The sequence below is a fragment of the Bombina bombina genome, chromosome 1, assembly GCF_027579735.1.
Source record: "Bombina bombina isolate aBomBom1 chromosome 1, aBomBom1.pri, whole genome shotgun sequence".
NCBI lineage: Eukaryota > Metazoa > Chordata > Amphibia > Anura > Bombinatoridae > Bombina > Bombina bombina.
In genome coordinates, this window is record NC_069499.1 from 507,181,074 (window position 1) to 507,196,637 (window position 15,564).

Below are 15,564 nucleotides of genomic sequence, written 5' to 3' on the forward strand. Positions count from 1 at the left end.
TAAAATAGCTAAAACTAAAAACTACTTCCAAAAATATTCAGCTTTGATATTAATGAGTTTTTTGGGTTCATTGAGAACATGGTTGTTGTTCAATAATAAAATTAATCCTCAAAAATACAACTTGCCTAATAATTCTGCACTCCCTGTATATACTGTATATATATATATATATATATATATATATATATATATATATATATATATATATAAATATACATAGATATATATATCTGGCACTCTCTTCAATCAGACCACAGTGTTTTTCTTATATTTTTATGGTGATTTTCATGTTTTTTAATCTTTTGTTCTAAGTAAATGTTACTTTTTATATAAACATATAAACATTTTTTTCTTCATTTTTGAGAGGTGTGGAGGATATTTGCACTCTCTGGTCTTAAATACAAAGGTTGTTTTATTTGTCGTGACGTTTTGGGGAAAGCTTCCCCTTCCTCAGAAGCTTTCCCCGAAACGTCACTACAAATAAAACAACCTTTATATTTAAGACCAGAGAGTGCTGTCTTCTATCTTTTGCTATTATTAACCACATTCATGCACCCTGGCAAATCATGATACTGTTTGTGAGAGTGCACTTTATATATATATATATATATATATATATACATACAAAGTATATATATATATATATATATATATATATATATATAAAATTTGACATAACAATTAGGGCATTACATATGGAAGATTACAGAGATGCCAAGTCATATGGTGTGACATGTTAGTGTAGATCTGCTTTCAGAAAAAATTGGGATCCACTGCCCTAAGCAATAAGTTAAGACAGAGTTTTGTGCAATATATATTAAAAATGAAATATAACACTCACCATAATAACTGTGGAACGCTAACAAGCTGTTATTTACCCTTGAGTGGCAGCACTGAGAATAAAAAACGCTAAAATACTAAATTTAGCACATGCTTCTATTAAAATATGATAAAATATGAATCATTGTTCAGGGTACCAGCATATTCTTCTATAAAATAGATACAGGTCTCCCATTACAGACATACATACAGGTAACCGCTCCTGCATGTGGGGCTTCACAGGGTTAGTAATACAGTTTAGTTTACAACCTAACTGTACATTACATAATCTCTTTATACGGGGGCTAGACGGGGGGCTCACATGCCTTTGCAAGTCAACTTGAGTCTCAAGTAGTCAACTGTAAACATTTTAGATGACTGGAAATGACATAGATATAGATTATGTGATTTATTATCTTGATTGTCTGCACGAGTGTGCAGTGTTTTTCCATTGAAATTGCTTGAGAAATACGAAGTTATGATAATGAATCAACGATTAAACACTTTTTTAATACATAGTATTTTTTTCCACTGCAGATAGGATCAGTAGCCTAGACCTATCATATCTGCAGTGGAAAAAAATAATATATTATGTAAAAAGTGTTTAATTTTAATTGTTGATTCGTTAATATCAAAACTTCGTATTTCTCAAGAAATTTCAAAGGAAAAACACTTCAGCCTCTTGCAGACAAAATCAAGATAATAAATCAAATAATCAAGACATTGTGGCAGCAGCAGTGGCTAACTCTAAGTCTCTCTCTGACTAGGTCTGTCAGAAATATTCAGTGGCACAGCGCTGACGGCTCTGTCAATTTTTTTTAAAGCCACATATTCGTGCAGTGGTGGGGGCAAGTGCCACCCAGAAAAATTTGCCACCCTAGGCACAGGCCTTGTTGGCCTATCCATTAATACGCCCCTGATCCAGTATAAAACCGTTAAAAAATTACTTAGAAGCTACAAGTTTAGCTCTGTTAAAAGGATTAGCTAGAATACCCACTTAAACTGGGAAATATTCAGACACTCCCCCCTCCTCTGCATATGAAAAGACTCTTTACACAAACAGGAGAAATCTGGAGTAGGTATACCTCGGTATTCTCCTAAAACTTTGGGGCTTGGTTAGGAGTCCGGAAATCAGCGCAATGTTATTTAAAAATAAGCAAAACTATAATTAAAAAAAAATTATAATGTCCCTTGAACGTCTAAACTGCCGCCCCCCCCCCCCACATCGCCAACACTAACTAAACCTATTAACTCCTAAACTGCTGCCCCCCACATCGCCAACACTAAATAAAGCTATTAACTCCTAAACCGCCATCCCCCCCACATCGCCAACTCTAAATAAAGCTATTAACTCCATGGGCGGAGCCGACCATCAAAGGAAATGACCGCACTAAGCTAATGCTGCTCCACAACATTCAGTGCATAAAGAGAATTATACCGGGATTGAAGCTGTTATGATCCCTCCTAAATGACGGCCTAAGCAAAGGAGGCAAAGATAACAGTGCAAGCAAGTGAAAACCAGCAAACGAACCGCCGTAAGCAAACCACGGGAATCTGGGACCTCACCACATGACTAGTGAGAAGGCAAAGAGCTCATCACTCGCAACTGAGGTGGCTCGACACCAAAAACCCATCGACAAGGTGCAGGGAAGCATCGCTAGCATCAGTCAGGATTAGTGTGGTTGTCTGCCCACTTGTTGCAACTTTGACAGACAGTACCTGCGCATCAGACGACCGAGCGAACACCACGCAACCCCAGAAAAGCTGATCCAAGCTCCTAGGCCTAATAAACCCTGGTAAGCGGAGTCCTTTCTAACACACCCTCCGGTGGTGGCAAGCAGGGGAATAGATAAAAGAGCTACAACACTCTTATCATCAGGCCATCGATGTGCAGAAATAGCTGGGGCATGATATAGGAGTAAGGTGGGTGAATTCCACGCTCTTCTTGCACCGCAGCAATTCCCTAAAACCCACATTAAACTTAGAAAAAAAGAAGTGGGGAACTCATAATAAGATGACAGAATTAACAAACTGCTAATCCATAAATCACACTCAAGCAAATTGAGAAGTCTCAATCTACCTACCATAAGTTACTGCAAGGCTTAGTCCCCCATACATTTAGCTTTTCTGTCCATAGGTAATTACCCTGTGATTCTTAAGCTTGAAGACAAGAACAAAATAAAAATAGCAACTAAGCTCCAAGAACATACAGGTATACCTCTATCATCTCTAAAGGGGGCGACTTCCTACTCATTTCCCTCATTCTTCAGCAGTAACCTACATTCTAATGGCTTCCAAAAAAGCTAATAAACCAGATTAATTGGCAAAACAACAAACAACCTCAAGTTAAAAAATTAACGCCTATTTCAGAACACTGCATACTTCAAACGTAGAGGGAAATCCCACGCTCCCACAGACAGAAGACACCCAGGATTGTCAATCTCCTGAAACTGAGGCACCAATCACTTACTCAGACCTCAAAGCAGCAACTAAAGCAGACTTCAACCATTCCCTCCAACAATTGAGCCAAATTATTAAAGACAGCCTCTCAGAGGTTAAAAAAGATGTGACTGACTTGGGGAATAAAGTGTCCTGCTGACTCGCAAACCTCAGAAGTAGACCTACTCACAAGGGAACTTGAAGCTCAAGAGTCCAAAATTACATTCTTACACACCAAGCTCAAAGACCTCGACAACAGAGGTAGGCGACAAAATCTGCACCTCAGAAGCATACCTGAGAAAATCTCATCTGAAAACCTCAGACTATACCTCCAGAGTATCTTCAGCAACCTGTTAAATGATTCTCAACTTCAGGACATACCTCTGGACAGAGCTCATAGAGCCCTCAGACAACCTCAGACAACCTTCTAGGGATGCAATCTTACAATTTCATATATTTGTCGACAAGGAACGGATACTAAACGCTGCAATAAAACAACAACCCTTCACAATAGGCAATAACCCAATCCAATTCTTTGCAGACTTAAGCCCTATGATTCTCTAAAACAGAAAGGAGTCCAGATTTCTGACCCTTCACCTCAGAGATAATGGCATCACATACAGATGTTAATTCCCATTCTGACTCAAAGTAATGAAAAATAACAAAGTCTTCATCTACTACACACCAGCAGACTTGGAGTCCTTCTGCCAGTCCCACCAATGAACGTCACCTTACCAAAAACGGATTTCCAAATACTACTTTTATCATGCCCATTTAAGCACCAATACAAGGCACTGAAGTATTTAGGAATTTACCTATCCCCTAACCTGAAAAACTTAACTAGAATATCCACTGACATCCAAACTGACCTCCAAAATTGGAAAGATAGACCGTTTTCTTGGTGGGACTGGTTTCAAATATTAAAAATGAATATACTCCCCAGGCTACTCTATACATTGCAAGAAGCCCCCATTCCTCTTCCACACAATTTCATAACCTACACTCAAAAGATGCTTAATTATTTTATATGGGGAAACATGAAACCTAGAATTAAAAAACAAACCATGTTTAGACCATTGAGGGACGGTGGATTGGGTCTACCCAATTTAGAAACATATTGATTGGCATCGAAATGGCCCTCTGAAAGTGTGGATCCCCATGGATTCCCAAATTTTGAAATCACCTACACCTGGAACCCTTTGTTGGATTGCAAGACAAAGTCACCCACCTTGGCTACATGCATAACCACTATACCAACAGATTTTTAAACTCTGGGACTCCTTGATATGCCGATTCCCCAAACTGTCTACACCGCTGATCCAATCAGCCAATCAGATTGAGCTTGCATTCTATTGGCTGTTCCGATCAGCCAATAGAATGCGAGCTCAATCTGATTGGCTGATTGGATCGGCCAATCGGATTGAACTAGATTCTGATTGGCTGATTCCATCAGCCAATCAGAAAATTCCTACCTTAATTCCGATTGGCTGATAGAATCCTATCAGCCAATCGGAATTCGAGGGACGCCATCTTGGATGACGTCCCTTAAAGGAACAGTCATTCGTCATTCAGTCGTCGGTCCGGATGGATGTTCCGCGCTGGAGGTCTTCAGGATCCTGCCGCTTCGCTCCGGATGGAAGACCATAGAAGATGCCGCCTGGATGATGACTTCAATCGGATGGAAGATCCTCTTCTGCCCCGCTTGGATGAAGACTTTGACCGGATCATGGACCTGTTCAGCCCCCGCTTGGGCTTGGATCAGGACATCGGAGGAGCTCTTCAGGACGGATCGGTGAACCTGGTATGGTGAAGACAAGGTAGGAAGATCTTCAGGGGCTTAGTGTTAGGTTTATTTAAGGGGGGTTTGGGTTAGATTAGGGGTATGTGGGTGGTGGGTTGTAATGTTGGGGGGGGGGGGTATTGTATTTATTCTTTTACAGGCAAAAGAGCTGAAATTCTTGGGGCATGCCCCGCAAAGGGCCCTGTTCAGGGCTGGTAAGGTAAAAGAGCTTGTAACTTTTTTAATTTAGAATAGGGTAGGGAATTTTTTATTTTGGGGGTCTTTGTTATTTTACTAGGGGGCTTAGAGTAGGTGTAATTAGTTTAAAATTGTTGTAATATTTTTCTTATGTTTGTAAATATTTTTTTATTTTCTGTAACTTAGTTCTTTTTTATTTTTTGTACTTTAGCTAGTTTATTTAATTGTATTTATTTGTAGGAATTGTGTTTAATTAATTTATTGATAGTGTAGTGTTAGGTTAATTGTAGGTAATTGTAGGTAGTTTATTTAATTATTTTATTGATAGGGTAGTGTTAGGTTTAATTATATCTTAGGTTAGGATTTATTTTACAGGTAAATTTGTTATTATTTTAACTAGGTAACTATTAAATAGTTCTTAACTATTTAATAGCTATTGTACCTGGTTAAAATAATTACAAAGTTGCCTGTAAAATATATATTAATCCTAAAATAGCTATAATATAATTATAATTTATATTGTAGCTATATTAGGATTTATTTTACAGGTAAGTATTTATCTTTAAATAGGAATAATTTATTTAATAAGAGTTAATTTATTTCGTTAGATAAAAATTATATTTAACTTAGGGGGGTGTTAGTGTTAGGGTTAGACTTAGCTTTAGGGGTTAATCAATTTATTAGAATAGCGGTGAGCTCCGGTCGGCAGATTAGGGGTTAATAATTGAAGTTAGGTGTCGGCGATGTTAGGGAGGGCAGATTAGGGGATAATACTATTTATGATAGGGTTAGTGAGGCGGGTTAGGGGTTAATCCATTTATTATAGTAGCACTCAGGTCCGCTCGGCAGATTAGGGGTTAATAAGTGTAGGCAGGTGTCGGCGACGTTGAGGGGGGCAGATTAGGGGTTAATAAATATAATATAGGGGTCGGCGATGTTAGGGCAGCAGATTAGGGGTACATAGGGATAACGTAGGTGGCGGCGGTTTACGGAGCGGCAGATTAGGGGTTAAAAAAAATATGCAGGGGTCAGCGATAGCGGGGGCAGCAGATTAGGGGTTAATAAGTGTAACGTTAGGGGTGTTTAGACTCGGGGTACATGTTAGGGTGTTAGGTGCAGACGTAGGAAGTGTTTCCCCATAGGAAACAATGGGGCTGCGTTAGGAGCTGAACGCTGCTTTTTTGCAGGTGTTAGGTTTTTTTTCAGCTCAAACAGCCCCATTGTTTCCTATGGGAGAATCGTGCACGAGCACGTTTTTGAGGCCGGCCGCGTCCGTAAGCAACTCTGGTATCGAGAGTTGCATTTGCGGTAAAAATGCTCTACGCTCCTTTTTTGGAGCCTAACGCAGCATTTGATTAAACTCTCGATACCAGAGTTAAATTTATGGTGCGGCCAGAAAAAAGCCCGCGGAGCGTTAACAGCCCTTTTACCGCCGAACTCCAAATCTAGGCCTCAGGCAGCAAATCAAACACAAGCTCAAACCACTGGTATGGCCATGTGAGCTATGTATTTAATTATCCTTTGCAAAGACATTGCTAAATATTTTTATATTAATTGGACATTTAATAATAAATTCTTTAAAACTGCTCTCTGCATTCCCCATTAATATTCTAAATTCTGGCCTTTAAAGTCAGCAAAAATGCACAGTAGAACACTACATAGCATACACTTACACATGCAGATACACACACACTACATAGCATACACTTATACATGCAGATACACACACACTACATAGTATACACTTATACATGCAGATACACACACACTACATAGCATACACTTATACATGCAGATACACACACACTACATAGCATACACTTATACATGCAGATACACACACACACTACATAGTATACACTTATACATACAGATACACACACTACATAGCATACACTTATACATGCAGATACACACACACTACATAGCATACACTTATACATACAGATACACACACTACATAGCATACACTTATACATGCAGACACACACACACTACATAGCATACACTTACACATGCAGATACACACACACTACATAGCATACACTTATACATGCAGATACACACACTACATAGTATACACTTATACATGCAGATACACACACACACTACATAGCATACACTTATACATACAGATACACACACACAGTTATGGATACAGATAGACACACGCACTACATTCATTGTATGGGGTCCTGAGGTTGGCAAGCACATTAGCTGGCAGTCTGCGGCTGCCACTGTTTGTTACTCTGGTATTAGCACTGCTCATTGTATAAAACTGAAGGCATGCTAGTATTATCCCCAGGGGTTAGACATCATCACTACCAGAGGTAGGTTAGAGAGGTCACCATTACCCGTGGTCAGAGTGTATATACAGCCTTCTTACTCCTGCTTAACCCACACACCATTCCTTTTCCACATGGAAACAGGTATCTAACCCTGTGAAAGCAAAGCCAGCTGCTTCTTAGTATGGCCCCAACGGAATTTAAAAAAAAAAAAAAAAAAAAAATTTTTTTTTTTTAATGCCTGGGGCAAATCGGGACAGATGGCTAGCAACTCGGGACAGAGGGACAGACCCCTAAAATCGGGACTGTCCCGCGAAAATCGGGACAGTTGGGGGGTATGTTACTGCTTACTTGACAAAATTAATTACCTGTAAATTCATAATGAAAATGACTCAGGGTATCCTTAAACCCAAACTTTATTCAAGCTAAAAGCTTGCAAAGCAATCATGTAAGCAAAATTGTATTTACTTAACAGCTTACATAAATAAAAAAAAATATTTAGTATACCAAATTGCTTAACAGCTTTTAAATTATTAGTATTGAAAACAATTAATAATATATATTTGAAATTAAAATTACTTTAAAAGTAGTGTATTTGGGCAATATATACAATATGCTTCCAGATAGTGTCAGACAGGGCTGTGGGCAATAAAAGTTGTTAAACTCACACGTATTGCTGCCCGCTCACTGCAAAGCCGCAAACCTCACCTTCCCGAACTTTGATAAATGTTGCTCACAGACTACATTAAGTGTTGTCCTGTAATTAAAGTTAAGTCAAAATTACATTTTCGTGATTCAAATAGAGCACACAATTTTAAACAACTTACTTAAAGGGACATAATACTCATATGCTAAATCACTTGAAAGTGATGCAGCATAACTGTAAAAAGCTGACAGGAAAATATCACCTGAGAATCTCTAAGTAAAAAAGTAAGATATTTTACATCACAATCTCCTCAGCTCACCAGAGTAAGTGCTGTGTAAAAAGTTATACTTCAGCTGCTGTCCAGCTGCAGGTATAAAAAAAGGAAGAAATGAACAGCAGCTAATCAGCATCAACATTGCTGAGGTCATGAACTCATTTACTGTGATCTCATGAGATTTGACTTAAAGGGACAGTCAACACCAGAATTTTTGTTGTTTAAAAAGATAGATAATCCCTTTATTACCCATTCCCCAGTTTTGCAAAACCAACACTGTTATATTAATACACTTTTTACTTCTGTGACTAACTTGTATCTAAGCATCTTCTGACTGCCCCTAATCACATGACTTTTAGTTATTATCTATTGACTTGCATTTTAGCCAATTAGTGCAGTGTCTGCCACTAGCCACGGGTGTGATCACAATGCTATCTATATAGCCTACATGAGCTTGCTCTCCCCTGCTGTGAAAAGTAAATAAAATAGAGGCGGCATTCAAGGGCTTAGAAATTATCATATGTGCCTTCCTAGGTTTGCTTTCAACTAGAATACCAAGAGAACAAAGCAAAATTGTTGATTAAAGTAAATTGGAAAGGTGTTTAAAATTACATGCCCTATTTGAAAAATGAAAGGTTTTTTGGACTTGACTGTCCCTTTAACTCTCATGAAATTTCATAGTAAACTTCCTTAAACTGAATAGGGATTGTGCATGAGGCTCGCTCCCTTGCAGATCCCGGGACAGGCATAATGATTTGCTGCTTAAAGAACTTTACAATGGGGTGTAAATACTTAGGACATTTTGAGGTAAAATATCTTTCTTTTTTACATAGAGATGTTCAGGGGATATTTTCTAGTCAGCTTTTTACAGCTATGCTGCATAACTTTCAAGTGTTTCAACAATTGGGTATCATGGCCCTTTAAGTAGGCTCAGCAGAAGCAATGCACGACTGGGATCTAGTTAATGATTGCTGGCTGAATATTAAAGCCTCTTGTCATTGGTGCAAATGTGTTCAGCTAGCTCACGGTAGCTCATTGCCTCTCGTTAAACAAAAAATGTCAAGAGAATAAAGCAGATTTGATAAGAGAAGTCAGTAGAAAAGTTAATTTAAATTGTATGCTCTATCTGAAACATGAAAGAAAAATGTGGGGTTTCATGTCTCTTACATGCAGAAATACACACAATAACTGGTGATCTTTTCAAAACTTAAATCCTCTTGAATGTCATGCATAGACTATATACTGTATTGTAGTTCTGGTGTACAATGTACTCTATGATTATTAATAAACACTTCTCTATTTTTACAAAGAAACTTATACTAGTATAATGCTTTAGTGTAACCCCTGAATAGCGGTAATCTATATGTACTTTACAAATAAATGTTAATAGTCATAGCATTAATAATAATAAAGGATCATAAAAAAATATTAAGTGGCCTGACCATTCTTACTTAAAGTGATTACCTTCTTGGTCCACTCAACAATCTTGAGTTCTGTAAACGTGTCAAATGTGTCATTGAACAGAGAGTGTAGCTTCTCCTGGATAAGAGAAATTGTGATTTTTGAAATCGGCAGGTCAGCAACACGTGCGATGACATCAGCCACTCTTCCTGATCCTTCCACTATAACACACGGAGTATTATTGCTAATTGCATTGTATATCGTCTGTATAAAAAAAACCCAGAAGAAATAAGCGTTGTTACTTTGGAAAAATGCAACAACTATATTTAGATTGGTGCAATAAAGATATCTAAATACCAGTAGTTTTTGAGTGAGTTCATTTAGAAATATCTGAAAATCATATGGCACAAGTGAACCAAAATAGTGATTGATGTACTACAAAGCACCTTGTTAAAAAATTGCCATCTCATGTATTGTTAGCATGTCTATGACACCCAAGTACTACAAAAAGCATTTTGATTACAAGTCTCTTAACTTCCTGGAGTTAATAGTGACTTCAACAAACTTATATACACAATATGTACCCTTATGCACAAAAAGAAAGAGCTCAAACCAGGGAACAGCAGCGTAATAGCTTGTTCTATGGCTAGTTAGCTCCTCAGGAGCAGCCTCTTTTTTTTAGAGAATGTGCCTTTAAAAGAGAAGAACTTTTCTGAAGTATATGAGTCTGGTCCTGATTAGAAAATACAGCCCAGCCCTGAAATACCAGACAATGGCCTCTAGTTTTCAAGGTCTGTCGGACCTGATCCGACAGTGCGTATCAGGTCCGACTGACCTCGCTGAATACAGCGAACAATACGCTCGCCATATTCAGCATTGGACCAGCAGCTCACAAGAGCTGCTGGTGCAACGCCCCCCCTGGAGACTCGCAGCCAATAGGCCACCAGCAGGGGGGTGTCAATCAACCCGATCATACTCGATCGGGTTGATTTCCGGTGATGTCTGTCCGCCTGCTCAGAGCAGGCGGACAGGTTATGGAGCAGCGGTCTTTGTGACCGCTGCTTCATAACGGCTGTTTCTGGCGAGTCTGAAGACTCGCCAGAAACAGGGGCCATCAAGCTCCGTTCGGAGCTTGTTAAATAGAGGTCAATGGCTCTCTGAACAAGAGAGAAGGCAAACTCCAGATCTACATTTCAGCCTTCTCTGTGTGTTGTCAGTGAGGTGCAGCTATAGCCCTCCAAGCACATTAATCTAGAGGTTTTAAAATAAAATAAAACTTTAGAAGGTTATTAAAGTGCCATATTAATGCTGCACCTATTCATTTTAAAGGGAAATATAGGGCCAGATTACTAGTGGAGAGCTAATTGACGCTCCCACTTGAACGTTAACTGCGCTAGGAGTTCGGCTTTTTGATCTCGTCAGGTTGTGCTCGTATTATGAGTTGAAAGTAAAATTTTCGCTTGCGCAATAATCTAAAGAGCGCAGAAAGACGAACTTAGAATATGACGAGTGTGGATTAAACACCTCTTGCGTAAACCCAATTGCATATTCTCATGTGCACTAACCCAACATGAAAATATGAATATTTCACCTTCCAATGACATTCACATAGAAGAATATGTTCTATTTATATATACACACAAACACACATACATGATTATACATAGGAATAGATATATACAGATATATATAGTAATATCTATTAAAAATACAAATAACATATTCTGCTATGTGCAGAACATTGGAATGCCAAATATTTACTGTACAAACACAGTTAAACACTTTATGAAATATGAATATTGTAAAAAATATGCTTTTACATGTTTTCCTCTACTTGACTGAACTTATAACTTATAACTTTTGTAACTGTACTTTGTAATGTATTTGTAATGTGTTTTTTGTAACTTTTTAAATTTAACAGTTAACCAGAGCTTTGAGGACGTGGTAATCATTCTAGTTTAATCAATTGCGTTTATTTTCAACTTGTAATACCAGCGGAAAATCTGGCACACACAAACAACTGCAATAAACCTCTTATCGCTCACGCACAAACATTTGCGCTCCACTTGTAATCTGGCCCATTATTGGAATCAAGGAATTAGGTGAGAAAGACACAGAAAATATAATACTACTAATTATGCCTGTCAGGACATCTGCAATATAGTCACATTATGAGTACCACTGCACCTAAACATCTAGGTTTGAGCTAGGTGCTGTAGTATAAGGCAGCAAGTATTACTTTCTCAGTTTGCATAATATGTTCTCTGTAATGTATTTTCTTATATAGCTACAGGTATGTAGTGAAGTCTGAGTATCTATACTATAATTGTGTTTGTAATGTCCGTCGCCGTCGGCAGTTGCACACGCATCCTCAAAGGAATGTTAGCAGCGCAAGGCAGCCAACAGAATGTGCGAAGCTGCATCCAGGTGGGTTCCAAAAATGGCAAGGTGGTAAAAGAAAAAGCAAAGGCAAATGGAGCATCACAAAAAAAACAACCCTATAATGACAAGATCCATAACGCCATTTGAGAGCAGTAGTTATGAGTTTTACGCCACAAAACTGTTACATAAAACTCATAACTAAAGTGTTAAAAAGTACACTAACACCCATAAACTACCTATTAACCCCTAAACCGAGGCCCTCCCGCATCGCAAACACTATAATAAACTTATTAACCCCTAACCTGCCGCTCTCGACATCGCCACCACTAATAACATTTGTTAACCCCTATTCTGCCACTCACCGACATCGTCACCACTATAATAAAGTTAATAACCCCTAAACCGCCACTCTCCCGCATTGCAAACACTATTTAAATATTATTAACCCCTAATATGCCATCCGCCCTACACCGCCGCCACTATAATAAACCTATTAACCCCTAAACCGCAACAACCCACAACGAAATATACTAAATGAAACTATTAACCCCTAAACCAAATAACGTCCCCCTATCTTTAGATTAAAATTACAATTTCCCTATCTCAAATTAAATTAAAAGTTACCTGTAAAATTAAAAAAAACTAAGTTTAAACTAACAATTAAACTAATATAACTATTAAACCAAAATTAGACTAACTACCAATTAAATTAAACTAAAATACACATATAAAAAATCCTAACACTACTATAAAAATTACAAAAAATAACAAACACTAAATTATGAAAAATAACAAACGAAATTATCAAAAATAAAAAAGAATTACACCTAATCTAATAGCCCTATTAAAATAAAAAAGACCACCCATAAAAAAACCCTATCCTACAAATTGCCCTAAGTTAAACATCTTTTTCACCTGTAAAAAAAAATACAAAGACCACCCCCAACAGTAAAACCCACCACCCAACCAACCCCCCAAAATAAAAAACCTAACCCTAACAAAAACCTAAGCTACCCATTGCCCTGAAAAGGGAATTTTTATGGGCATTGCCCTTAAAAAGGCATTTAGCTCTTTTGCTTTGCCCTGGAAAGGGCATTTAGCTCTTTTACGAGAAGCCCAAACCCTAAACTAAAAAAAAAAAACACCCAAAAAAGTTTAAAAAATCCTAACACTAACCCCGAAGATCCACTTAAAGTTGTTGTAAGTCCCGCTTGGAGGATCTTCATCCAGGCAGCAGGCAACCCCATCTTCATCCAGGCGACTCCATCTTCATCCAGACGGCATCTTCTATCTTCATCCCGGCGGTGTCTTCTATTTTCATCCCGGCAAAGCGGGTCCATCCTGAAGACATCCGGCACGGAACATCCTCTTCATATGGTCACCACCGTACACTGAATCTTGAATGCAAGGTACGCGATTCAAGATGGCGTCCCTTTCAAATCAACCAATAGGATGAGAGCTACTGAAATCCTATTGGCTGTTCAAATCAGCCATCAGGATGAGAGCTACTGAAATGGGTTGATCATTTGTTTGTTATTTTGTGCAATGTTTTTTGGTTATTGGGTTATTAGGTATTATTTAGTTAATAATTGTAAATTTAATTTAGCTCTATTTTAATTATGTTAAAGTTAGGGTGTGTTAGGTTTAGGGTTACATTAGGGTTAGGTTTAGGGGCTAATATTGTTTAATTTAGGTTGTTGCAATGTGGGGGGCTGGCAGTTTAGGGGTTAATAAATTTATTTAATGCTAGTGATGTGGGAGGCCAGAGTTTTAGGGGTTAATAGCTTTATTTAGTTGCAAAATATGGGTTAATAGATTTATTATAGTGTGGGCAATGTTGGGGTGCAGGGGAATAGGGGTTAATAACTTTAGTATAGTGGCGGCGATTTCGGCAGATTAGGGGCAGATTAGAGGACTGCCGCAGCCGAGGACCACCGCCGAGGATTGCCACATCTGGGAAGACTGCTCCGGACCTCCCCTCTGCGCCGCCTTTGCTGTGGATTAAGATGATTGACCCGTCTGGAAGAAGACCTTCTCCGCCGTTTTTTTATTTTTTAACTTAGGGTTATTTTGGGCTTTATTAAAAGAGCTAAATGCCCTTTTAAGGGCAGTGAAAACAAGCTAAATGCACTTTTAAGGGCAATGGCCATACAAATGCCCTTTTCAGGGAAATGGGTAGTTTAGGTTTTTTTAGTGTTAGGTTTTTTTTGGGGGGGTTGGTATGTGGGGGGTTTTACTGTTAGGGGGAACTTTGTTTATTTTTAATGTAAAAGAGCTCTTTAACTTAGGGCAATGCCCTACAGAAAAACCCTTTAAAGGCTATTGGTAGTGTAGCATTAGATTAGGGGGTGTTTTTATTTTGGGGGGGCTTTTTTATTTTCATAGGGATTAGGTTTAATTTTTTTTATTATGGATAATGTGTTTATTTTTTTCTGTAGTTCTATTTTTTGTATTTACAACATATAGACTGCCCTCTGGGCAGGCTTACCAACTAGTACAAACATAAACTTGAAAAGAGTTATAACCTTATTTAAGTAGTTCCCTCTGTGTAAATGTATAAAGGGCCTGATGATTAAAATATGCCAACATGGAGAGAATTTACACAAAATCTTTGGAGGCTTTTTTTAAACATTATAATGTAATGTAAACATCTCTCCACATCTAGAATCCTGCATAGCAGGATAAACACCTCACAAGGTAAAATTTGCCTTCCTACATTTTTTTGAGGGACGTCGCAGTATTGATGAGACTTCTTAGATCATCTGGTCAGAGGAGAGAGCTTTAGATTATTAGGCCCACAGAAGGGAAACAGTTTCCTATACATTTTTTTGACTGCCAGAAAGAGTTATTTAAAATAATGAAGCACTTAAATCCAACTACAGGGGCTATATTTTAAAAATGCCCCATTGATCTGTACAAGATAATGATGGATTTCAAGAAATCTAAAAATGTTCTTCATAAAATATAAACAATACAAATTATTAATCTGTATAGCAAAGACATAATTGTGTATACATCCTATGTTTACTAAAATGTTATCTGTTTTTGTGATAAAAATAAAATCTTAATGGACGATTGCAACTGTTTTCACAATTTTAGCCGGATGCAATGGAGTCAATAATAATAAAGTCTGATATACTAAATTAAATCCTGTTTATGAATGTTTTCATACTTTAATAATATTTTTTGTGGATAAATAATGTTCTGTGTTTTGGAATACCTTGTTTTGCACACTAATAGCCAATAGTAGTACTTATAATAAAAAGAAATAATACAGATAATATAGAATAATTCTTATATCAGTTTACAGAAAGATGATTGAATGGATATAATTAATAAT

General features: G+C 37.8%; 1 protein-coding gene across 1 annotated transcript in view; it reads right to left on the bottom strand.

Annotated features, from left to right (window-relative positions):
- The window catches only part of TRPM2 (transient receptor potential cation channel subfamily M member 2), a 272,602-nt gene that overhangs the window by 160,297 nt on the left and 96,741 nt on the right, over positions 1–15,564 (bottom strand). Inside the window, exon 8 of the mRNA XM_053712880.1 lies at positions 9,906–10,106. Within this exon, the coding sequence (XP_053568855.1) occupies positions 9,906–10,106 (201 nt within the window). The remainder of the gene's footprint in view (positions 1–9,905; positions 10,107–15,564) is intronic.